The sequence below is a fragment of the Gouania willdenowi genome, chromosome 16, assembly GCF_900634775.1.
Source record: "Gouania willdenowi chromosome 16, fGouWil2.1, whole genome shotgun sequence".
Taxonomy (NCBI): Eukaryota; Metazoa; Chordata; class Actinopteri; order Blenniiformes; family Gobiesocidae; genus Gouania; species Gouania willdenowi.
In genome coordinates this window covers 14,562,771-14,587,327 of record NC_041059.1, presented here as the reverse complement: position 1 = coordinate 14,587,327, position 24,557 = coordinate 14,562,771, and the positions used below count along the sequence as shown (strand labels likewise).

Genomic DNA, 24,557 nt, shown 5'->3' with positions numbered 1-24,557 from the left:
ATAGATCTGGGTTTGGACACATTTAGCAATCTATCTAACTGTGTTTTTCATGCTCTTCTGAGAAGTAGTGAAAGAAGTTATTCCTAAAACAAATATTTTGTTACAAAATAAGCTATAAATCGATATTGTAGTTTTCTATATTGCCAAAATAGAAAAACTCAATATATCTTGAATCCCCGACATATTGCCCAGCTCTAGTTAAGACTGCATCACACAATGATTAACTAAAGTTTAGTTTTTGACCATAAGTTAGGACGTTTTTTTTGTTGTAACATGAAGAAAAACACACGATCACACTTTGTACGAGAGGTAAAAACTTGCACTGGTTTCTCAGAAACCACAAGAGATAACACTTCCTTTCTCCTGATGAGAAACAAAGTGTGATGGGCTTTAATCTCCTTCCTGTGAGGCTGCCTCACTCACACTTCCCTCTCTGTCCTTGAGGATAAAAATCAGTTTGCGTTTGGTTTCTGATGGCTGTGAATGAAGCAGCGGCTGCTCCCGGCCTGTTCTGTGAGCTTGTTCGCGTGTGGGTCTGAGGCATGACGCTGACTGAGTGCAGAGAAGCTGCCTGCTTGGAATGACGTGACATGTTGACTGTAGCCTGTAAACACATATACCACACGGTTGTTTTGTGGCCTCCATGGTGCTATTGTCATTTGACGCCGCTGCACAGGTCTGTCTGCCATCTTCTCACCATTATCTCAAAGCATCGTGGTGGGAATAACTCTGCTCTGCTCTCCTAAAGTACGTCCTCTCTCCTTCCCTAACACTTGCTTATTTCTGTCTTTTTCATTTCTTCTATTACTTTTTCTCTGTTCCTGCCCCTCCTTTTGTTGTGTCCCTCCCTCCCTCCCTCCCCCTCTCACAGGTATTTAACCCCTCGCATCCAAACAGACTGCTATGATGTAACTAAATGGGTAGAAGATGTGAATAAAAACACTCAAGGACCTTACCTTAGGTATTACCCCAGACTGTGCTGTGCCCCATGTGCTTGTATGAAGCTCCTATACCTTTATTTATTTTTTTATTGTTGTTTGCAGAGCAGGATTCAGCGTCAGTCGAGTGTTACTAAAGACAGTTGCTGGCATGAAGTCAGATTTGAAACCTTTTACATAAAAGCTTCCTCCCCCTCCCCCCCATATTAAGATTCTTTTACATTACTGTTGCATTTTATTTGCAGTTTTTTGGCTTCCTGGATTATTGCTAAATGTGTGAGCTGCCTCGCCACAGTAACGCTGCGGTACCCCTCGTTCCTCCTCTCTCCTATCTGTGCCCCCCTCCCTCCCTCCCTCTCTCCCTCCCTCCCTCTCCTTCGATCTCTTGCTACGCCTGCATGATCAGTGTTGCTCTGGTGTGTTTGTGACCTCACATACCTTTGTCACCGCCAAGCCACTATGTGTCTGCCCTGACATCATCACTGTGCTGCTGTGACAAACTGTACGTCTCATGATGATCACAAATCAATAAGGTGGCCTCAACGGGAATCTCGTGCTCTGTAGAGCAGCAGTCCAGTGCCGACACTTTGTAGACACAAGAATGGTTGCAGAACATTGAGAGTCCATTGTTATCGCTAATCCTTCAGTGACGGAAATTATGAGTTTTTTTTTTTTTTTTTTTTTTTAGCTGGTTAAAAAGCCACACTTTTAATTAAACAGACCAGCTGATTCATTACAGGCCTAACAAGGTAAAATTTATGCAAAAAAGAGAGAAATTTAATTTGTAGGCTTTTAGATGGTAAATTATTACATAGACTTGCTTATTAGTTTAATTTCTTAACATAAATATCATGGAGGTTTTTGTCTGATGTTTGTTTATTTGTTTATTTAGTAAACATTTTTTACAGAAACATTACATAGAAAGGTAAACAAGGATAAGCACAGCAGACCCTCACAAACCTGTAATGGATAAAGCAGTTACTGGGAATGAATGAATGAACTTCCTCCAGCTTCAACTACAGTAGAAGGTAAAGAATCAATAGTTTTGTACCTAAAGATGAGCTAAGGAAAGAAGAAAAGGGTTTTTACTTTGCTGTAGTTGTACTGTAAACTATAAAAATAAAGTACAAGTTAAACTAGATGAACTGAATTTCCCAAAGGAAATACATGTGAGGATGCATAAACTGAGAGGAGGGTCGGGCCAGCTGTTAGGCGTTTCGGATGGGCTACAAAATTGCATTAGTGCGGGTTCCGGTACCTTTTCACCAACCAATCAGAAAGAGATTGAAAAAAACGTCATTTCCGCTACTTGACTTCCGGCTTAGTTACTGCTTCAGCATAAAGGTCATGGAAAATATGACCCTAACCCTCACATTATTACAATATCTTATTTTGAAATACCAATCAAGCTCAGACGTTAAGTTACAATTCAGAAGCGAATAAGAAGAAGGGGGTGTACCCGCTTACAAACCAAAACGCCCCTTTTCGCTGCTGGTCGGATGATATTGTAAACTGAACCTCCTCAGAGTCAGTATAACCTCTCAGAGTCATGACAAACAGCAGGGGGCGTTGTGGGGCTGATATCAAGTGTGTTAATTATGACTCCTAGCAGACGTGATGTCACTGTTCCGATTTTTTTATTTTTTTTATTTTGATGATTAATTAATAATTGTTAAACTCACAAAAACACCCGAACATAGCAGGAGTGTCTTTAGTATTCTGTACGCTGGGGTACCTGGTCAGTAAAATTGGACTAAAGTTAGGAGACAAAAATCTGTTGTATAAATTAAAGTACATGAAAAATAATAGTGAGATGTTATACAGGATACATGGAGGATGTAATACATCCTCACTAATTAAAAAAGAAACCAAAACATGATTCTTGATGTCATTAGAACTGAAAGTGAAAACAGTTTTCTGATAATAATAATAATATTAGTATTAGTATTAGGATTGATTGAGAAAAAGAAAATCTTCTGGAACCATTTGCCTTTATTTGCTGCGCTCTCCAATCACAGGACTTCCTCGTCGTCTCTCTGCAGTAGCATTAATGGCCTCCAGCAGGACTAGACGTCTTCCTGTGTTTCTCAGTATTTTGTCTGCTCTGCTCTTACAGTCTTCTTACCATATTTACTGCTCCCAGAATGTGATATCTTTACACGCAATCTGCAACTCAGCCGACTGCAGAAGTTATCTTTAAAGTTAAAGAATGAGAGACCCACAGCCTCACACTGTGTAAAGGTCCATTCCTGCAGATTGGTGGCTGGTTTTGTGTTGCAGCTCAATGCAAACCTTGAGCAGAAGGAGACTGTGACAGTTCCCAGAGCAGCAGTAACTTCCACATAGATGATTCCTCTTGAAAGCTCAGTGTCAGAGGCTCCTCTCTCTGCCTTCCTGCAGGTACAGGTACTGAGCTTTGAAGGGAAATCTGTCCCTTAAGGAGCTGAAGGAGGATGCTGGCCAAAGTCACAGATTCTATTAGCTTCACTTCCTGGATCTGACTCCATTCATGTATCCGTCTCTTTGGTCAACATGATCCTACACTAAGTAGAAAAGGTCTGTGGACGTATCAGTGATGATATTTGATCTTTTCCATAGGACGCTTTCCCCTGCCAAGTCTCCCACTTCCTCTACAGGATCCATTGCATCCAGCAGGAGGTACCCCTATCCGATGCCTCCCCTCCCCGACGACCAGAGGAAAGCCAACAGGCAGAGTGCCAGGGCAAGTATCATATCACACACTTTCCATCAACCATTATGATGAGCTGAGGGTCAGTGGGGTTTCCTTTGTGGACTGCACAGACTGTCAACTCTTAAATGTGAACGCTAGAACCAATCTGTGTTTTAAAAATGTTTCATGAGATAGTGAGAAAAACAGGGTTCTGTCGACTTCATGCTTGGCCTATAAAATTGCGATACATGTACATGATACATACATCGGTAACAAACTATTCCCATGATCTAACCCTGTTTTTCTCAAATGGGGGTACACAATGGCACTACAGGGGGTGCTTGAGAGAGAGAGTGAAAAATTAACAAATAAAGTGTCAGTCTTGGTCCCAGCCCAGGCGTGAGATGATAATAGAAAAATTTATTCAGGAGCCACTGAATCAGTTTTTTTCAACCTTAGGGTTGCCTGAAATTTCGGAAAAATTGAAATACATTTTTGAATTTTTTCAATTATTATTCTTTTTTCTTAACTAAAACGACACACAATATTAAACATCTGTATTTCGATACTTTCACTTGTGAATATAGTTCAACTAAAATGCAGTAAAAAATAATATTTATATATATATTTTTTTTATTTTTATATATATATATATATATATATAAAATGTCTTTATCAAAATGGGGTCACTATCCAAAAAAGGATGGGAACCACTGCACTAAATACTGTTTTTTTCCACTTATTTACAAAATGTGATTCTTTAAAATGTGTGTTATCGCTCATTAATTTCATCATTAAGTTGTTTTTTAATAGTTTTCTAAACAAAATGTTGTAGTTGGACAAAAGGGGTACTTGGATTCAGAAATAAGTGTCCATTTTTAAGATAAATGGTACCAGTTTTCGAAGAAAACCTGTTGGTTCCTTAGGGGTGGATTCACTAAAGGTTTAGGGGTATTAAAACGTGTGCAAATGTCACTCCACGTGCTAATAAGGGGTACAAACCCTAGGGAATCAGGACTGCACATCTTCTGCACGTCACGATGCGCCCACAATCCATTTAGCGCGTTTCCGTCTGGTGAATATGTAAAGTAGGCGGATCTCGTAAGGGGAGCAAAAACATGGGAGGAGGAAATGCAAATAAATTAAGCCAGTGGGTGTAATGCAATTCATCAAACCTGGAACTGTTTGCAGTGACTGTTTTAAGCGCCGAAAATAGTACGATCCACAGGCAGGTGCAAACTCACACACAGAGATCAGCTGCACTGAATGTTGAATCAGCTGTGTAATTTATACAGTGATGGCACAATGTTCACAAATGAGTGTGTGCGTGACAAAGCGCTACTCAGGAGGTTAGACCTGCTGGATGATGCTCAGTAGATCATCTTCAAATCTGCCTGTTTTCCATGAAGGGATGAGAGCAAATTTACAGGACCTGGCGGAGCACCCACATTAAATTAGGGGGACAAAAATATCACTAGGTTTTAAAGTTGTTGTGTTTTTTGTTTTGTTTTATTTTTTAAACAAACATTTGTATTTGTTTATTTTGTTTTACACATTATTAAATGTTTGTGCAGCAGACAGAGAAGTCCACCATCCCCCAATTGAATTTCTTCAAATGTCATTTAGTGCTTCTGTGCACTCACCTCTCCACGTTGACCGAGCTAAATGTTTAGTTAAATAGGGCGGTCTCAACCACGTCTATATGCGCACCTTTAAGTGCCACGATCTTGGTGAATTCCTCACAGCAGGTGAGCAAACAGGGACGCACCTGGTTTTCCACCATTTATTTCAGATCTGTGTGTTTTGTGAGCCGATTTCAGAAGCACGAAAGTAAACGGGGCCACTCAATTGTTCAACAACCTAAAAAAAAAGCTGGTACAAAAAAGGATAAATGGAGTCACCTTTTGTATTTCTAATGATCCATTGCGTCGTCTTTTCTTCTTTTCTCCAGCTGTGGGAGACTTCTATATAACAACGTCATGGAAAAAGCTCAACGAACTACACTTGTCTCTCTTTTTCTGAGTGAAAAAAAACACAAAAACAAAACAAAAGTACTTTGTAGCTACTCGAGCAAACATGGGAGAGAGAGAGAGACTGCAACTGGACAGAATACAAAGCAGAGATGTGTTTCCATAAGTATCTCTGAAGTTCATTCAGTGGATGCTGTTGGAGAACTGGCGGAGAAACCAGCCTCACATCCATTTTGGAGCAGCTGAAGCTCAGACTGAGCTCTTCCTGTCAGCTCGGCCTCAACAACACATAAGGATTCACCTCTTGTCTGAACTTTCCTCTGAACCTTCCCTTTCTGTTTCCTTCCTGATGAAGCCCCACCCCCCTGAGTCTGAGCTCCTCTAAACTGACCACTGGTGCTGGGAGCCCTTCATTGCATCGCACTGCTTGAGTTGTTTTTTTTTTTTTTTTTGTTTTTTTTAAATCATTTGATTGCATTGAATGGCAGTAAAAACTCCAACACTGTATGCATGAGAGGATGAGAAGCTGAGAAGTAAAGCATGTGTGTGGGGGGAGGGGGGGGGGGGGGAGTAAACCCTGTGCAGGCTGAAAGCTTCAGAAGAGAACCTTTAATATTTCACCTCCTATTTACTGTACGTCTCCTAATGATCCAAACGTACCCATCTGTGCTCTGTGGTGTATGTCTGCGTGTGTAAATATGTACAGTAAATGACACACAGAGTATGTTTTGCTGCTTTTATTTTGAAAGATGTAAAGACACCTAGAAAAGTCTGCCCTCTTGTTTTCTGCTAGGTGGTGTGAAGCACAGAAGAGCTTCTCTAGACGGAGACCTTCATGTCTGTGTGTCTTCTTCTGACTTTGACGTCATTTTCCAACCACATCAGAATGTTTTTATATGACCTTAGCACTGCTTCACTCTTCAGATGTCCAATGATTGTTTTGTCAGTATTCATTTAGCAACGGTAACTTAGTTTAACGTGACATTCCTGAGTGGAGTGAAAGAATCAACATGTGTTTGACGTAGTTATAGAATCCCCCCCAATCGTCACTAAAGATGCGTTTGGTTCCGTTTGAGTCAAAATGTGGATGTTTTGACACCACTGTGTGCTGTATGTTCAGTTTCCATGGTGCCGGCACATAAAGTCTGTTAGAAAAAAACGGAGACAACAACAGCTGATGGCTAAACGTAGCCAAAGCCTGCAGAGTTACAATTTGAAATGTACTTTTTGGATTCTGTGGTGTGGATTCATATATGTAAATGAACGCCTATGCTATACAGTGCTTGCTGTTTGAGCTTGTGGAGACCAACAGCATGACTGCTCTCTTTCAGATTTCTCTGTTGGTTGGCTGTAATAACAAGCATGATTGTTCCCCTTTCTGTCTGTGTGTGCTGTAGCAGGATGTAGTGCAAATGGACAGAGGTCACAGGGTTTGAAGAATGAGTGTTGTTTGTTTTATGCGGTGCCGAATGTAAAAACTCAATCACTTTTTCATAGCCAACATATTTTGAACATTTAGCTCATATTTCTTTCATTTGAGACAGAAATTGACTGTGTTTAACTTTGAATATTGCTTTTTTTTTTTTTTTTAATGTTTTGTGCAGTGCATATTTCCTCCTAACTTTCTTATTATTTCTGTTACTTCTAACCTTTTTAAAAGCCTCCTGTGGACAGGTGTTATAAATGAGCACATGTGCTAAAACACTCAATACAATACATCTGGGTTACCAATGTCTATTATGTTCTGTATCATTGTTAAAAATGTGTACACATGAAAAATAAATCTAAATGTAAATATTAAATGTAAATCTAAATGTTAAATCGGTTGCCAGGTGTAAAGCTAAATGTTTCGAAATTATGCAAAGTGGGCAGGTCAGAGCCCCGGGTCACATTTAGCTTTACACTTGGCGACCAATTTAACATTTAGATTTAAATTTCACTTCTACATTTAGATCAAACATCTACATTGAGATTAATTTTTCATGTTTACACATTTTTAAACAATGATATAGAGCATGCTGTTTTAAGTTTGTCTCGAATAAAAGAAAAATGAGATAAATGTTGCAAATATGTCGGCTATGAAACAGTGATAGTTTTTACATTCGACCCCCATATTGTTTTGAGCTTGTGAGCAGCAGCAGTAGGTTGTTGTACAGCCATCACTCGTTGCTCTATCTTGTGTTTGTCATCACACTCACTCAGATTGTGTTTCAGCGAAGGCCCTTTTCCATTTGTAATCCATGTATGCATTAAGGCTGTACAGGTATGATGATGATTCGTCACAGTATTGGACTATAACTGCTACTAGTTTCCTTTTTTCTTAGCTACCTACCTTGTAATGTTCACCTGTGTTCTCAGCGTTATGTACAGCACTATTTCAAAAGTGGTTAAGTGCATTATTGTAATTATGTGAGTTTTAATGGAGAAACGTAGGCGTTTGATTCTTGAACACATATCTCCTTTAACATCTGTATGATAAACATTCTGACACGTGTTTGTAACTAACATCTGCCTTCTACCAGAGCTCTGGCCTTTTGCTCTGGTCTACTTTCAGTATTAGTCAGAGTCCAGCACCCTGGTATCTTCCTGGGCTACTCCGAAGCAGAAGACGACATCATCTTTGGACTCCTATGAACTATTTTTTATCATCATAACCACTGGAATCAGACTTCCCACTATCACTCCAAGGACTCTTATCTGCAGGTTGGGACCACATGAGCTGCTTTGTCATATCTAAACGGGACGATTCTCTGTAAAGGTCGGAGCCTTGAATGTATTTGTGCAATGCAACACACTGACCAGTGTCAGCCATGTGTTCCCATCCTGCCCACGCACCCATTGGCGCTCTGATCCCAGATCCTTAAAACTCTCCACGTGTACAAATGAAGACACTGCAGTCTTGTACTGTATCTTTATTTTTAAAGGTTTGCCTGTATGCTGTACAGACTGATGACGCTCAAATCAATTCCCATATTTTTTCCCCCTCTTAATTATTCAGCATTGTAATATAAAATAAAACTTTCATCAACACACTTGCCACGATTCTCACTCAATAAAAAATCTCTCCTTTCAGGGTGCAACAAGGCAACGATAAACCACTCTTAGTGAAATCAGTGGACCGTGATTTTCACTACTTTATCTAACGGAACATTCTGAACTGGAGCAGACATGACACCAACTGAAAAAGATGTCACACCTGCAGCTAATTTGGTTTGGATAATTAACCAAATGTGCACATAAATATTCAGACTATGACCCTTTTTCATGTTTTTTACTCTTTAGGGAATCCGAGGTTGGTTATCACTCTTCTCAACCTCATTAGAATTCCTCAAAAAATTTACGCTTTACCAAATCAATTTCTGAATCAAATAAATGCCTAATTTCTCAGCTACAAATGGATATTTAATTGTCTGCATGATAATCTGTTCAAAAGATGTGAGTCCTTGAATTCAATTAGTGCATCTGTGACAACCATCCTCAATGGGAGCGGAAGTTAAAAAAAAAAAAAAGACAAAATCTTTGAAATTATTTGAAGTTTACTTCACATGAAATGAAAAAAGAACACAAGAAATACTGAAGAATAAAAAAAAACAATTTCTAACCTTGCGTAACAAGAAACCGACAACAAAAATATCAAGTTAAATTTTCAAAGGCTTGCAATCTAATGCCATGTCATATTTATCCAAACCCATAGAATCCTTTTTTGTGTGAAATAGAGCATTGTAATGTTTGGATATGGATTTCCCAGAAACATAAATATAGCTCCTTTTTTATGGTGAAAAATTGTGATTCTGCTGTTGGGATCCCAATAGTTTACAATCTGTTGATATAATGTCATATTTATAAATATCTATAGAAGTTCTTCTGTTCAAATCAGTACTGTGAGCATAACAAATGAACAGCTTCCACATTTTCTGCACACTACACCATTTAGTTACCAATAGCCGTATTGGTATTTTAATATTTACAAAGAATGCTTTTTAATGTATTTTTAATATTTTAAACATATCTTGAGCAAACAGTACATTGTGGTGATAGAATTGCCATGATTAATAATCCACTGTAAAAATGTCAGAACACACACATAACACTAGTAGAGGATTTTTATAACATATGCTGCAGTGCTTTGGACTTCAGTGTCTGCAGCTTTTCTTGATGAAAGCCTTCAGTTTGCTTGACTGCGTCTTCATCCAGTGACTGTCGGATGGAACTTTTTAAATGGTCGATACCCAACCCAGTGATGGTGGAGACAGGAATGATGTGTTTGAAGGTTAAATAGTTCTTTGGTATCATGTCTTCAGGGAGTTGATCATAAAAGTCTGCAGAGAAAGAAAGTAACAAGGTGACGCTGATCAACACACAAAGGAATGAGGGAAAACTAAACTCATGCAGACCTTCAGGGTTTTGTAGTTGCTCCTTTAGCTTTTCCAGTTTCTCCTCAGCTTCTGGCAAGTCCATTTTATTGACCACCAGTAACGCAGGCTTTGTTAGCAGCTCCTCCTTATACAACTCCAGCTCCTTCAAGCACAAAGGTGATGAGTTGAAACAAAGCATAAGCACAAAGCTCGTTGTCATGGAGATCAGTTATTGGCTTCAGACCAACCTTTGTGAGAAGCTGCACGGCTTCGAAGGCTGACCTGAAAGCCGTCTTGGTTGCGAGTTGGAAACCGCTAACATCCACCTGTGAGTGTAAACAAACATCCAAACAACAGTTGATTGAGTTCCTGCTCAGTGTCAGTGGACTAAATGGATTCTAGATGATTCTATCACTACACACCACAAACAGTAGCTGCTTCGTCCTCTCCACGTGTTTCAGAAACTTGTGGCCCATGCCTTTATTCATGTGGGCTCCTTCAATCAGCCCTGGGAGGTCAGCCACAGAAATCTGTCAAAATAAACGTTTAAGTCATTACAAGAAAAAAAAAAAAAAAAAAGGACCAAAACCAGTCAATGAGAAAACTGATAATCACCTGTTTGTGGTCAGGGTACATCACTTTGCCAATCTCTGGCCTTAGAGTTGTGACTGTGAATGAAAATAAAGAAACAAAAAGCTCCAACAACTCACGATTCAATTCTGATTCTTGGGGAGACAAATCGATTCAGAACCAATCCTTGATTCACAATCAATACTAGTAACAAAAGTTGACAATAAAAAATGATTATGTTCAAGAAAATGCTGCTTTCCAAGGTTCAATCAAGTGATTTTAAAATTGTAAATACCAGGGTTGGGGTCAGATATAATTGGAATCCCGTAATTGATAATAATTTACAATTATGGCATAACTATAATTTCAAAAATCTGCTGCTGTCGTAATTAAATTGTGATTTAGTTCAGATAATGGACTTTGTAATTGTAATTGCCATGAAAATTCTATAAAAATTGTCAATTATAATTTAACGCAAAACTGTCTGAATTCTCTTTTTTATTAATACCAAAAAAAAATATGTTTGACTGTTCAGTTTCTGTAAATAAGTACACATGAATCCCCACTTATTAGTTTCAAAAGTTAATATTTGGGAATATTTGAAATTAAATATGGAAATAAAATAGGACATTTAATGGAAAAATTTTGAACCGAATCTTAATTAATCAGAATCGTGATTCGGCCGTGAATCGATTTTTTGCGCACCCTTAGAAAGCTTTCAAAACACTACATTTAAAATGCACATTGATTCATGAATCTTAAGTCAAAAGTGTGACTTTATAAAGTCTTGTTTTACTTAATAATAGATGACCCCACATGAAAACTATTGTTTTTAACCCATCACATGCTTACAGGCGTAGCTGGCAATCTGTGGTGTGGCGTTAGATAAAGCCGTCAGAAGAGAGGACTTTCCTGCATTTGGGAACCTGATAATGACACAAGAAACAACGTTAAAATAAGACTTTACAGCGTTCATGCATATGTTTTCTGTTCTCACCCCACAAGGCCCAGATCAGCGATGAGTTTGAGATCCAACCTGATGTGTTTAGCCTGACCTTTATGAGGCTGGAACGCAGAGTGGAAGGAGCCGCCGCTTCCTCCCTTTGCCACCATCACACGGTCTGACTCTGCGTTCAAGTGACCTTAAAGAGTAAATAGTCCAATTAAAACAGAATAAGAAATCTGTCACATGACAATCCCAAATCAGTACAACTATTTCTTCAGTCTGAGGCCCTGTCCAAACGTAGCAGGGTATCTTGCATCAATCCACACGCAACCCGAGTTTTTTTCATGCGGCTGTGCTGGCGGCACTGGTGTGGGGTAGCGGTGCCCGGTTGGGGGTGCTTTGGTACGCCTGCTTGTCGGTCTCTGGCTGGCGAGGTGGCCCTGCTTGGGTGGTTGATGGCATCCTCTCTCTTCGGAGGGGCCGGGGCCACCTCCCTGTGGACGGTGTTGGTCCTGGTGCATACGCGGGTTTCTCAGCTGTGCCTGGGGAGTAGGGGGGGGGGTGTGCTGTGCTCCGCGGGGCCGGTGTATTTCGGGGGGTGCTGCGGGGTGAGTTTCCGGCCGTGCTGCTCGGTGCGTTCTGTCTGTGCCATCTAACCTCTCCATGGACGGGCCGGGCTCACACCAGACAGGCCTCCTACATGGACAGTGTCTCAAATAACCTAGCATTAATGCTAGCATTAACGTTAACCTAGCATTAACATTAGTCTAGCATTAGCATTAACCTAGCAATAGTGTTAGTCTAGCAATAGTGCTAGCTAACAATAATCTAGCTTTAGCAATACCTTAACATTAACCTAGCATTAACAATAGCCAGCAATAGCATTAGCCTAGCATTAGCCATCAGACAGCTGCATATTTTAAAAGTTGAATAGTTGAAATCCTTTGAAGAATGGCTGACCAGCTGAAGTTCAAAGTTGAAGCCGTTAAATCTTGAAATTCCCCTTCGAAATGAATTGGGATGAATTAATAAAAGTTAAAAATCACATAAGAACAAGCGCCCCTGTGCTGAACTTTTGACACATTTTTATATCTTAATTGTCAAAATTGGTCAAACACTGAAGGAGTTGAAACACGCAAAAATTCTGTGACGGAAGAAAAAACGAATAACTATAGTGAAGATGCCTCTTGCATTATCCTCACCAATTACGTTTTCAATTACTGAAGTTAAACTTCCTCTGGTGTTAGCATCTCTTATGATAACGGGTCAGTTTGACCCATTTCTTAAATCAGCTGTAAAATACACAAAAAATATTATCTATCATCCAATTTTTTTCTCATCTCTTGGTTACCTTGTTAGGCTTCTTAATCAATGAACATATTAGTATTATTATTGTTAGTGTGGACATCTGAGCCTTTCTTTTGTCAGTATACCTAGTTTTTTTATGATCCTGAAGAGAACTGACAGGTAATGAAATATCAATATACAGACATGAAACATTTTAATAATTGTTAACTACGTATGTGTAAGCAATAGAACTGTAACAAGTTTACGATGTAAATTGTAATGAAGTTTAAGTTATTGTAGAATTTCCATGAAATTCCATAGACATTTTTATAGAATTACAATTACAATGTCAATTATCTAAACTCAATTACATTTCAATTATGATTACAACAGCAACAGATTTTTTCAATTATAATTACATTTTCAATCACAATAGAGTGATTGAAATACACCATTGTTCCATACACACCAAGTACTTGTCCATTATCATTGGTGACAATGATTCCAACAGGAACTAAGAGCTCCACGTTCTTTCCTTTCTCTCCTTTCAGAGCTCGAATACTGTTTGACAGATAAAAACTCACGTTAACTTCCACTGATTTCTGACTAGTTTTCATTCTGTCTGTTAAAGGAGTTACTAAGAATGATCACCTGCTGTTCTGCCCAACCCCAGCAACCAAGCGTTTCCCTGGGTTTTGCTCCTTGACCCTCTTCAAGGTCACGTTCTTTGAAGCCACCACCCAAACATCTCCTCCGTTTCCTCCTCTTCCACCCAGGCGTGGTAACCCCATCCCACCGCTGCCTCCATGGACGTAGAAGCGCAGGTTGTCAACAAAATTTCCATACTGCAACAGGAGAAACATGACCAGATGTTTTAGGCTGTTCGAGAATAATTATTCGGAAGATCATTGGTGTCATGTGCACGCGCCCCCCCCCAGCGGCTGGCTGCAATTCTCCCCCCGACCATACACGCTATGTCAGGTTTTTGTTTTAATTGTTTTCATGGGACATGCGCTGAGGAGTTTTTTTCCTAGTCCAACACTGTGCGCTCCTAATGAAAAAAAGTGTAGGATCTGCCTTTTCCCCCCTCTCCTTTCCTCCTGTTTTTCCATTTTCCATGGAAGGATACGGGGCGCCGCCTTGTGGCGACCCACAGTTCTCCCGCTCCATGTTATATTGTTTTTGTACTCTCATTTGTCAGATTGTCTTTTCATGTTTCTTGGACAGGATGCAACTCAACTGCAAATTTCCCCTTTGTGGGACGAATAAAGGATACCTCAGCTCATCATGCATGTAAGTGAGATGTCATTACAAGTAAAAAAAAAAAAAAAAAAAGACAATTGAGAATATAACATCTAGCTAGCTGCAAATCAATAATTCACAAATCACAACCCTAATAAACATCTTTGCCATAAATTATTGATTATTAAAATACAGCCATTAATTCAAGAGACATGACATATTCATATTTTAGTTATTTTTTGTGCAATCACATACATATCGAATATATCTATACACGCATGCAAAAATATATACACCATTTGATGTTAATAAATAAAATTAATTATATCTTACATACACATCTCATATCTGATTAACATGCCTGAAAAGTGGTAGGAAAAAGTAAACTTATCTTCTCCTACCCCTTATCCAATATTGAATAGTTACATACTGTATTCAAATAATAAGAGAACAGATCAATCCCACCGCAGACATTAAACCATTTTGAATTGAATTTGTATTTTCTGTTGTTGTTTTTAACCTGTAAGGTGTTTTAGAGTCTCTTGAAAAGCGCTTTTAAATAAAATGTATTATTATTTACTAAATTCTGTCGGTTCTCTAGGAAGTAAGAAAAAACCTAACCATAACGTTCAACTACTAAAACGTACTTATCTGTTTAAAAGCTTCAACATCCCAGCCAAGAAATAATATATTTCTTTACTAAATACATTTATTTGTATTTGAAAATACGTAGATAACTTCACCAACTGTTAATTTCAGCATTAAATTATCATTTAGGTGACATTGCATGTATTCTATACAGGAAATATTAACATATATGATCATGTAACACACGTATTTATTAGTCACAGTGGAAGCTAGCTTAGCACTAGAGCCAATGTTATTTCCCCGGCTATCTTGGACAGCTTATAAATTAGCTAATTTCTAACGTAAAAAAACACCCGTGGATGTGTTTTTTGATGTCCAATGTGTAGGCCCGTGTCGGTACTTACTTTACGGAGAAAAACTCTACTGACATACACCATTGTTGTGGGGTTTTATCACTGTTTGATGTGCCGCTGCTACAGCTAACTGCTAACATGTGTCCGTATGAAGGGGACCGGAAGTGGTCTGTTAAGAGCGCTCATTGGAGGACGAGGAAAGGAGGCGGGACTTCCAAGTGTCTCATTGTTTATGTGAGTAACAGTACACGTTTGATATATTCGCAGATTTATAATAGCTTGGGAGACAAAATTAATCAGTCGTTTCTGATTATCTGATTCCTGCCACGTGGGCAGCTCGTCACTGCAAATGAGAATTTGGTTTTATTTTTAATTATTTACCTGAATAATAATTATAAATGAAAGAAAGCTTTCTTTCATTTATAATTTATGCTTTGTGCACTGTTGTTTAGCAGGAGGTCACATTCATAGACATATATAATAAAGGAAAATGTTATCTAATAACTTGAGGAAATTTTTAATATTTGGTAAGATTTTTGAGGTTTTTTTTTCCACAGTTTGACATTTAAAATGACTGCCATCATGATATATAAGCACCTGTGAGCCCCTGCTGCAAATATTGTTGAGTTTCATTTACACAGTGACTCATATTTTTTGTTATTTTTGCTTTCTCCTGCGGGGCCAAATTGGATGCTCCAAAGGGCCAGATTTGGCATCCGGGCCTTGAGTTAGACATGTGCACTTAAAGCTGTCAACAGCATGCAACAACCTTTAGCATCATAAGAGCAAATTAAGCCCCACCCACCAATCAAACAGGAGGTTAACTGTATGTATGGTATGTGTGTGAATATGCCAAAGTTAATAGAGGTATTGCGTTACATTGCACTGTAAACCATTTTTCCTGTGAAACACGGTGAGCAGGTTAAGGTGGTTTGAATTAAACTGGTGACTTCTCTCACTAATGTCTGCTTTTACCCTCAAGCTGGATTCTAGACCTCCCATGTTCTTCTTATTTTTCATATTTATACTGTGATATTATAAATATATTTAAAAGAAAACATTACTCAAGGATTTCATTGCTCGTGTTCCACTGTAATATTACACAGAATGTGTCTAGGAATGAACAACTTTATTGAGGTTTGAGCAACTTTCCTCAGCAGCACAGACTGATGCACATTTTTCCCTTTTAGCCCGTTAAGTAAGATGAACACTACTCACTTTACATCTTTGACATGGATCAAACATTTCTACTGTTACGGTGCTGAGATTTTTCAGCAAACAAGGATCGTTTACGTCAAATGACAAAGAATGAGCCTGACGACGTATTTAATGGTGGAGAAACGAGACAAAGCTGAAAATGATGTAACATCAGTAGTCATTCCTCGTGTAAAAGAAGCCTATCTTATACTTAAAACTATACATACCCTTTAAATTCAGTGAAGAATTCTTGCTTGATCAAGAAAGCAAAGCCTGTTATTTTATCAGCTAATAATATCGGCAGAATGTCCGATACCTATTATTACATTTATAGCTTTACACTTGGTGACCGATTTAAAATTTAGATATAAATTCAACATTTAGATTTAAAATGTACATTTACATTTGGATTTATTTTTCAGGTTTACACATTTTTAATATAGAACATATATAGAACATGCCATCTTACAAGAATTTCTGTCTCAAATGAAAGAAAAATAAGCTAAATGTGTGGAAAGTGAGCTAAATGTTTAAAATACAGTATGTCGGCTATGAAAAAGTGATCGAGTTTTTACATTCGGAACCCCATAGACAACTGATGCTCTAGACCTTTCTCCAACGTTAGACGTTCCAAGTCACTTTTGCAAGAAGGAAGTCAGAAAATCCCAAATTCTGAGTTGCTTGGAACACCACAATATTTCTGGCAATGAGAGGAGTAAAGCATATAAGTTAACTATTTTTTCTTTTCTTTATTGCAAACTAAGTATAAAAGCACATACAAAATACATGAACAACTGGACAGATGTAAATGGTTTTTTGAGCTTTTTTATTTTTGGATTTCTTAATGAGATTCATGTAATTTATTATATCAATGTGAAAGTGAATGAAGGTTGGTTTTTGTTTGCTGTACTTACACTTGTGGATGTAATATTTAGAGGTTTATTAAAATGAAAGCATTTTCTTTAGAATATTTAAAAACAAAACACAAACAAAACAACCACAAGACAATATCCTCCCATTTCAGTGCATACATTCTTTGTAAAGATGGACAATGATAAATTGACTTTTCCAAAAAGTCCTTGAGTGTGAGCAGGACCAGAAGAGGCGTGGCACTGTTTCCCGGTGGGTTCACATCAATGTCTCTTTTAAACTTGGTCATGAAATAGTTGGCTAAGTAGTACTTATGTCATATTTTAAAGGACACTTATTTTATCTTGCTGGTGATCAGATACTTATTGGGGATTGTCCAAACATTTTCCCAGTATGATTTAATGCATGGGATAGAAATGAAATAAACTACTTATCTTCTTGTTGCTGTATTTGGATCGAGTAAAACTAGTGACACAATGCATAGTGCGTAGTGACGTCACTGTGGGCGGCAGGGGGCATGTGCACAGCGACGGTCAGGTAGAAACTCAGAGCTGCGCGTGGTCCTTCCGTCAGACACCTGCGCGTTCAGACAGGATCCTCCTCATCTTCCTCCTCATCTTCCTCCTCATCCTCTAACCGCATCCACTGGAGCGGACCACGCGGACGGAGGTGAGTGCGTGGCTCATGATGTCAGTGACCCACACAGACAGACAGACAGACAGACAGACAGGGTCCTCCCACCAGGCTCTGCACATTTATAAAAGCTCACAGACGAGCCGTGGACTGTGATAAGAGGACGGAGGGAAAGCGCAGATAAATCACAGCGTGGTAAGAGATCTGGGGATAAATGTGTGTGTGTGCGTTTGTTTCCGACCTCTATTGTGACGGCTGCTAGTCAGTGTTCTGATGCTGTTCCGTTAGCCTGCGCATTTGATCCAACGTGAGCTGCAGCAACACCTGCACACCGCGTCCTCCTCGTGCTGCTGCACGTTCTCACTTCACACTTATCATCACCAGCAACATTTATAATATTATTAAAAATAATGGCTGGTAATTAATCTTTTGATAGTTATTTTTGCACTTTCTGTTAACTGTTTTTTTTTTTTTAAAAAAAAAAAAACAATTTTCTTTACTACATAAAATTTTTTTAATCAATGTTTTGTTTTTAATTTTTCTACTTTTGGATAGAAAACCATGCACCTTATAACTTGTATTGCCATGTTTTCTATTTTTTTTTTAATGATAATGCAGCTAATGCAAATGAAAAAAAAAAAAAAAAAATAGTTTCACTGCTAGCATCACTGTTTTTAAGGGAATTGCACTTATCGCAAAGCTTCTTTTTAAATGTTTGCTTACTGTTATACTGTTAGTTAAATATTCAAAGTGTCTGGAGGTACGTTAAACATAGCCATCGCTCCCGGGACTACAGATATGCTAACGTGAGTTTCGCCGAATGTGGGTTTGAATTTTTTTTTCTTCATTTTAACATTAATAACATGGCAAATTCCACCTTTAAAAATACATTTCCAACAAAAATAAACAATTTAGGGTTAGGGACAGAGTTACAGTTAGGGTTAGGGCTAAAATAAAAGGGTTAGCGGGGTAGCTAAAAATAAATTTGAGCTAAATTACAAATGACGAAACTTTACGTCACGTGGTGCACCTATCACGTGACCTAAACTGGCCAATGAGGGCGCTGCATATCCATAGAGTGGCAATCTACGGATATGTTTTACGTACCCATAGCCACGGCCTTAAATATTTTAGTTAATGTCTTATTATTTAGGGCTGTCCAATTTGCATCCTGCAGTGAAGTAAAAAGTACGGGGTTATTGAAAGGTACGGTAATAGCAGATGTTCTGGTTTAGGTGTTACTTTCAGGTTTAACGTAAACTATAGCTTCAAAGGAAGATTGCATGTATGAGTGGCTCAGAGTCGGTCATAACGTAATCATCTAAAGCTAACCCTCTTTTTAAAAAAGTGGTTAAAATGAAATTATTGTGCTTTACAGTCTCCTAAAAACATAAAAGGATACAAAGCAATAACATTTTGGGGAACAAGTAAACAATATAGGTCCAAACATTGACTGGATGAAGCATTGTGTGAAGTACAGCCCTTAAAGCATCCTTCTTTACCCTTTTATTTAGATCAGGATTGCAGGAGCATCACACAGAAAGCAGTGATAACACCTTCAGCCCCAAAGACTCCATGGAACCTGATGTACTTTTGGTTGTGGGAGAAACCTCCTATTTCTCCACTCTCAACAGATATTGTATAAAAACCTATATTTTGCATGTCTGATATAAAATTAATAATCTACACTTGTATTGGTTACTGATGCAGGGGTGTCACGCCAACACGTGCAACTGACGGGGGTCAGTATAAACCCCAGCAAGCAAACAAACGACAACAATTGAAGAAGTATATCAAAATAAAAGACAATATTTAGGGGGTTCGAATTGACCATTTGTGTAGACATACCAGCCAACCAACTGCGGGCACAGAACTCTCTAAACGGGCAGCGTGTGAAACTCTACTGTCAAATAAGTAAACAAGCAGACAACAAAGATTAGCCATCGACCTGGAGACACAGGTCAGACAGAAAGAGTGACAAGAATTAAGACAGAGCAGGGAGATAAGGTTTAATAAAAGTTTTGTTATAGCTGTTGGCTAACATTTTGGCGGGAGTGTTTCTGAATGTGTGTGAAAGTAGGCGGAGCTTTGATGCTCTGGTCTGTCACGGTGCCAGAATCACATTCTCTTTCTGCCGCAGTTGAGAGTGTCAGTAAAGACATAAACAGCCCCAGTGGGATTAGAGCCCACTCGGAGGAATGATCAGGGGGATTTGCTGCCCGACGGGGAAACAATGGCGCTGCCACGTAACACACAAACACATGCTCAATGGTAACATTTCACAACAGACTCAAGCCTGCATAAATCTGATTAGAACTGGCCTTTGTTTGGCAAGCGGCAGTAGGGTTAACAGAGGCTAGCCTCTGTGGACGCTGGCTGTGTTGTGGCGGGGTTGTTTCCACGTGTGTGAAGCCTCCAGACAGACAGTGTGGGTGGGAGTGTGGGGGGGGGTTAAGGCTGAGCATTGTCGCACAAAAACAGGATGAATAGAAGAAAATGTCTCTGCGTATAATCGTTGTCAACTGACAAAGGTCGATAGAGACTGAGGAACTGATTTGATGTTAAATGAATCAGTTAAATATGAGATGCACAGAGGAACCAAAACAACTTCTCATTTCTGTAAATGGTTTCCTCTCAGTGCAGGTTCTGGCTCTGGCTGTAGCCATGCCTCTTCTGGAAGAGAGCACTCTGTCTCAGGACCAACCTCCAACAATCCCTGTGGTTATCATAGGTAAAGTTCTTAGCTCTGAAAACCCTTGCGACTTTTTCCGATAATAATCTCACACCTGGTATATTTCAGGAAACGGGCCCTCTGGTATTTGCCTGTCTTACCTTCTGAGTGGATACAAGCCCTACCTGGACTCTGCAACTGTCCACCCAAACCCAATCCTCTACAGGAAACTGCAGGAGACCAAGCATCTACCAATCACAGAGCAGGTACACCTTTGCTTCCTGTCTAATACTTTAATCACAGGCCACAGGTCGGGATGGTGACTCTTCTTTTGTTCAGGATCTGGAGTATTTGAGTGAGGGCCTTGAAGGGAGGTCTAATAATCCGGTTGCAGTGCTTTTTGACACATTGCTTCACCCCAATGCGGACTTTGGCTACGAGTTTCCTCCAGTACTTCAGTGGAGAAGGGATCAGAAGCAGCACATCCCTCATTTGGTTTTGGGGAAGGCTACACCCGGCGGTGCATGGCATGTGAGTTGATATGCTTAGTCCAGCACTCTGTTGTATTTACGCTACATTATTCGTTACTTATTCAGTTGGCCTCCATTTCTACAGCTATGTTTTTCAAATATGGTTTTCAGGCAATGGAGGGATCCATGTTGACTATCAGTCTTGGCATTTGGATGGAGCTTCCTGGGGTCAATTTCAGAGACTTAACCAATGGGAAGCGCAGGTAATAACAGTTCAAGATTACTAGAAATGACACAGCTCCAACTTTAGTCTTGTATTTTCACCTCCTTCCTGACTGTCTCTTCTTCCCAGGGATGTAACCATCGACAGGGCCACCCCAGAGGAGATCTCGTCTTATTATTGTAACTATGTAAAGTTAAAAGGGCTCCAAAAGAATTTTGTTGACAATACCTATGTGACCTCCATCCAGAAGCTTGGTCGAGGTCATGAAAAGGAAAGTCTGGAAAATGGGCACACTGCTGAAGGAGATGATGGTGGAAATGAGGGCTTTGAGAAAAATGGAGGCAGCTCTTTGAAAAACGTTGGAGGGCCGAGTCTCTGGGAAGTCCGTGGATACCAGCAGGTGCAGAACGGTACCCACGCACCTTTTTCCCTGTTTACTGAAAATGTAGTCCTGGCTACCGGTGCGTCTGATTCCCCAGTCCGATTGGGTGTGGAGGGGGAGGATCTTCCTTTTGTATTCCACAGCATCTCAAACCTTGGCTTGGCTGTTAGCCAGGGAAAACTTGACAACAACTCTGACCCAATTTTAATTGTTGGCGCCGGTTTAAGCGCTGCTGATGCAGTTCTATGTGCTTGCAACAGCAATATCAGAGTTCTGCATGTTTTTCGTAAGACCGTAGACGACCCTGACCTCATCTTCAAGCAGCTTCCCAAAACCCTTTACCCAGAGTACCACAAAGTCTACAACATAATGAGCTCCCACAGCTTCACCGACGTGGATAACTCCTCCACTGCTGTTCGACCCCAAGCAGGAAGCATTGCCTCTACTGTCTGTGCTAAGATGTGTCCAAAGCCCCAACTTGGCAGCAGTAATATGGCTGCTGATGGAAGTGTTGCCCTGTTTCCGGACTATACCAGTTTCCCTGACCATTGCGTGTTGTCTTTCCAATCTGACATGAAGTGTTTACTGCAGGGAAACAACTCCCTCAAGGCCTTCAAGATCTCCATGGCCCTGGTACTCATCGGGACCAACCCAAATCTGTTTTTCTTGAAAGGCCAGGGTCAGTACTTGGGTCAGGACCCTACAAAACCCATCTCCTGCAAGCAAAATCCTATCGACATAGACCCCTACACTTTTGAGTGTGCCAAGGAGCCAGGTCTGTTTGCCATGGGGCCACTGGTGGGAGACAACTTTGTTCGCTTTCTGAAAGGTGGCGCTCTGGGCATCACTTCCTGTCTGCTGAAGAGACTCAAGAATAAAGGAAAGATCATCAGCAACAGAGGAAGCAGCTTCATCTGACAACTTGACAAGGGCGTGACCTTATTGATCCTTTTACCATCAAGGTTGGGCATTTGAAACTGTTTTTTTACAGTAATGCAGTTATTTATCATACAAGTTAACCGTTCTCAGACCACAAAAAGACACTGGGATGTACATTTTCAGTTTTTAAAGAAACAGTGTCCATGGTTTCCTTCGACTTCATATCAAATCTTCATGTGCCAATGTTTTCTAGTCAACCTGTTACCTCATAACTAAATGACACCCTCTGTTTAACAGGGTTTCTATCTGTTCACCACGTGTCTTCAGTCCAACAGTATTCCACTTGCTATCATACAAGAATTCAAGCCCTCTTGTGTATTAAAGGAGGGAACAAAAGTGGAAAAAATACACAGTATAAGTGCAAGTGATGGGTGTTCATCCAACAAACTGTGTAACTTGGCCCCGTTTATCTTTAACCTTGTGATTCCACTGAGTCTTAATGTTTTTTATCACTGAGCCAACTATACGTTTTCACTCATGCTGTTGCTGCAACTTTCAGTCACAGGAGCCACTTTTGTAAAAGTGAGTCCAATACTTCTGACCCATTGCTTCTTAAAAAAAAAAAACTTTCTATGCAAATATTTAACCTGCATATCTGAACGATAGTTTAGGGTTTATAAGTTTGTTGACGTTTGACATGTACTTATTTCCTCATTATTAAATACCTAGTTCAAGCTGCTGGGATAACTTGCAATACATTATCTGTATAACAATTGGAGGCTAAGGAAACTTCTATAGTTGAGACTCACCTGGACACTGGTAATTTTACCCATAAATACAATTTAAATGTAATACCCAGGATTCTGACTGCAATAACCTGTTATTGTCAGATTTATACAATTCACTGACAGCTTTCTAGAGATTGAAGAGACATTCTGTTTGGGATTTATATATATATAAACATGAATTCCATTTTTTGATAAACAATAACAGTGCATTTTCAACATTTTGCCAGTTTTAACACTTCCACTCAAAAGACTTTAAAAAATGTTTTATCCTGAAATTTCTCAAGGTCAGTTTCAAATACAGGTATCTGTAATTTAATTATATGGGAATTTATTTAGTGATGAATGTTACTCCAATAATTTTAATCCTTTTTTACTCTTCCGAACTATACAGGAAAAAAATGACTTACACTTTACAACTCTAAAAGCCTGCAGATAAACAAAGGAGCAAATCAAAGAATTCCTATTTTGCATTAGTAACTGCTCCAACACTTTACCATAAGACACTATATAACTCCAATACATTATTATTATTTAAGGGCAGGAAATAAGCATCTGCCCATTTTCGCACTAAAAGCAAAGATGAAGAAAAGCATAAAGTTTAAAGTTTTCAAAAATGCAAAAGTTATGAACTGCAGCTCGTTTGTGGTGGTCATACAGAAGGAGGTAAAGCTGTCGTGCTTTGTTTACTTTTAAGAAACTGTCATTGGTCTTTAACTAACATATTATGGAGTCATTGAGATGTTTCCACTAACAATTTTATTTTAGATTTTTAGCTAGCTACATAAACTGCTGCTTCTTGTGTTAACTAGTTTGAACTTCAGGACATTGTTGTTTTTATATTTAATGTATGAACATGCTTTAAATAGAAAGCAGACAGTGTGTGGTGGGTAAAAATGCTTTGTTATAGAAATGTAACACTAGAGTGGTTAACCTTTATACAGGATTAAGTGCATTTAATTATATTTTGTATCAACTTGCTGATAACTGATTTCACAGCATGTGTGCAGCTTTTATTAAGCAACTCATAACAGCAAAAAAAAAGCAAAGCCTTTATAATAAGCTTAATAATCCCTTTGAAGGGGTTTAAAAGCCAGCCTGAAAATTCTTGTCCCTCTGCATTCACAATAGGATTAAAATACTTTAAACGCACAATAACTGCTGTAGCCCATCAGTTTGTCAATGACACAGTTTGTCATGGAGCAGGTAGGCTTCATTGAACTGTAAACAAAGGCAAAAACATGAGCGGCGTGCAGACAGGTAACGTGAACTGGTAAAGTGCCTGAAGAATCAGCTCACTGGAGATTGTAAACTCACGCCATGCCAACACTTGAATCCCTCGTGGCTGAAACCAAGGAACACACTGGATGTTGGCTTCATATTACCCAAAGCTGCTTTCAGGATGCACAGTTTTAAAGCTCTTGTACAAATGAAGAGTTTATATTGTTTTGTATACAATATTTTTTATTATTGGCAAATAAAACCCTGGAAGAAAACGCTGAACTGCGATTGGGTTTTTTTTTTTTT

The 24,557-nt window shown here is 39.2% G+C and overlaps 3 protein-coding genes across 10 annotated transcripts in view; 2 read left to right on the top strand and 1 right to left on the bottom strand.

Moving 5' to 3' along the window:
• The window catches only part of adam22 (ADAM metallopeptidase domain 22), a 68,816-nt gene extending 60,180 nt beyond the window's left edge, over positions 1 to 8,636 (top strand). For all 3 annotated transcript variants that reach the window (XM_028471348.1, XM_028471349.1, XM_028471347.1), the window contains exons 31-32: positions 3,537 to 3,660; positions 5,561 to 8,636. In XM_028471348.1, the coding sequence (XP_028327149.1) occupies positions 3,537 to 3,660; positions 5,561 to 5,581 (145 nt within the window). In that variant the 3' untranslated portion in view covers positions 5,582 to 8,636. The remainder of the gene's footprint in view (positions 1 to 3,536; positions 3,661 to 5,560) is intronic.
• A 461-nt stretch (positions 8,637 to 9,097) lies between these two features.
• Positions 9,098 to 15,085, bottom strand: gtpbp10 (GTP-binding protein 10 (putative)). The gene is made up of 10 exons (XM_028471358.1): positions 14,972 to 15,085; positions 13,389 to 13,582; positions 13,207 to 13,298; positions 11,502 to 11,646; positions 11,357 to 11,430; positions 10,550 to 10,602; positions 10,357 to 10,464; positions 10,183 to 10,260; positions 9,974 to 10,097; positions 9,098 to 9,898 (listed from the first exon to the last, which is right to left on the bottom strand). Exons 1-10 carry the CDS (start codon positions 15,002 to 15,004, stop codon positions 9,684 to 9,686), a joined length of 1,116 nt encoding a protein of 371 aa, XP_028327159.1. The 5' UTR covers positions 15,005 to 15,085; the 3' UTR covers positions 9,098 to 9,683.
• A 2,434-nt stretch (positions 15,086 to 17,519) lies between these two features.
• Positions 17,520 to 24,533, top strand: osgin2 (oxidative stress induced growth inhibitor family member 2). Of its 6 annotated transcripts, none has more exons than XM_028471356.1 (6): positions 17,520 to 17,656; positions 20,264 to 20,351; positions 20,421 to 20,557; positions 20,631 to 20,822; positions 20,933 to 21,024; positions 21,114 to 24,533. In XM_028471356.1, exons 2-6 carry the CDS (start codon positions 20,285 to 20,287, stop codon positions 22,282 to 22,284), a joined length of 1,659 nt encoding a protein of 552 aa, XP_028327157.1. In that variant the 5' UTR covers positions 17,520 to 17,656; positions 20,264 to 20,284; the 3' UTR covers positions 22,285 to 24,533. The 6 variants fall into 6 exon arrangements, with proteins under 6 accessions (XP_028327157.1, XP_028327155.1, XP_028327156.1 ...); XM_028471354.1 differs by having other exon boundaries at positions 17,526 to 17,815; XM_028471355.1 differs by having other exon boundaries at positions 17,526 to 17,815; positions 20,259 to 20,351.
• Positions 24,534 to 24,557: the final 24 nt, after the last annotated feature.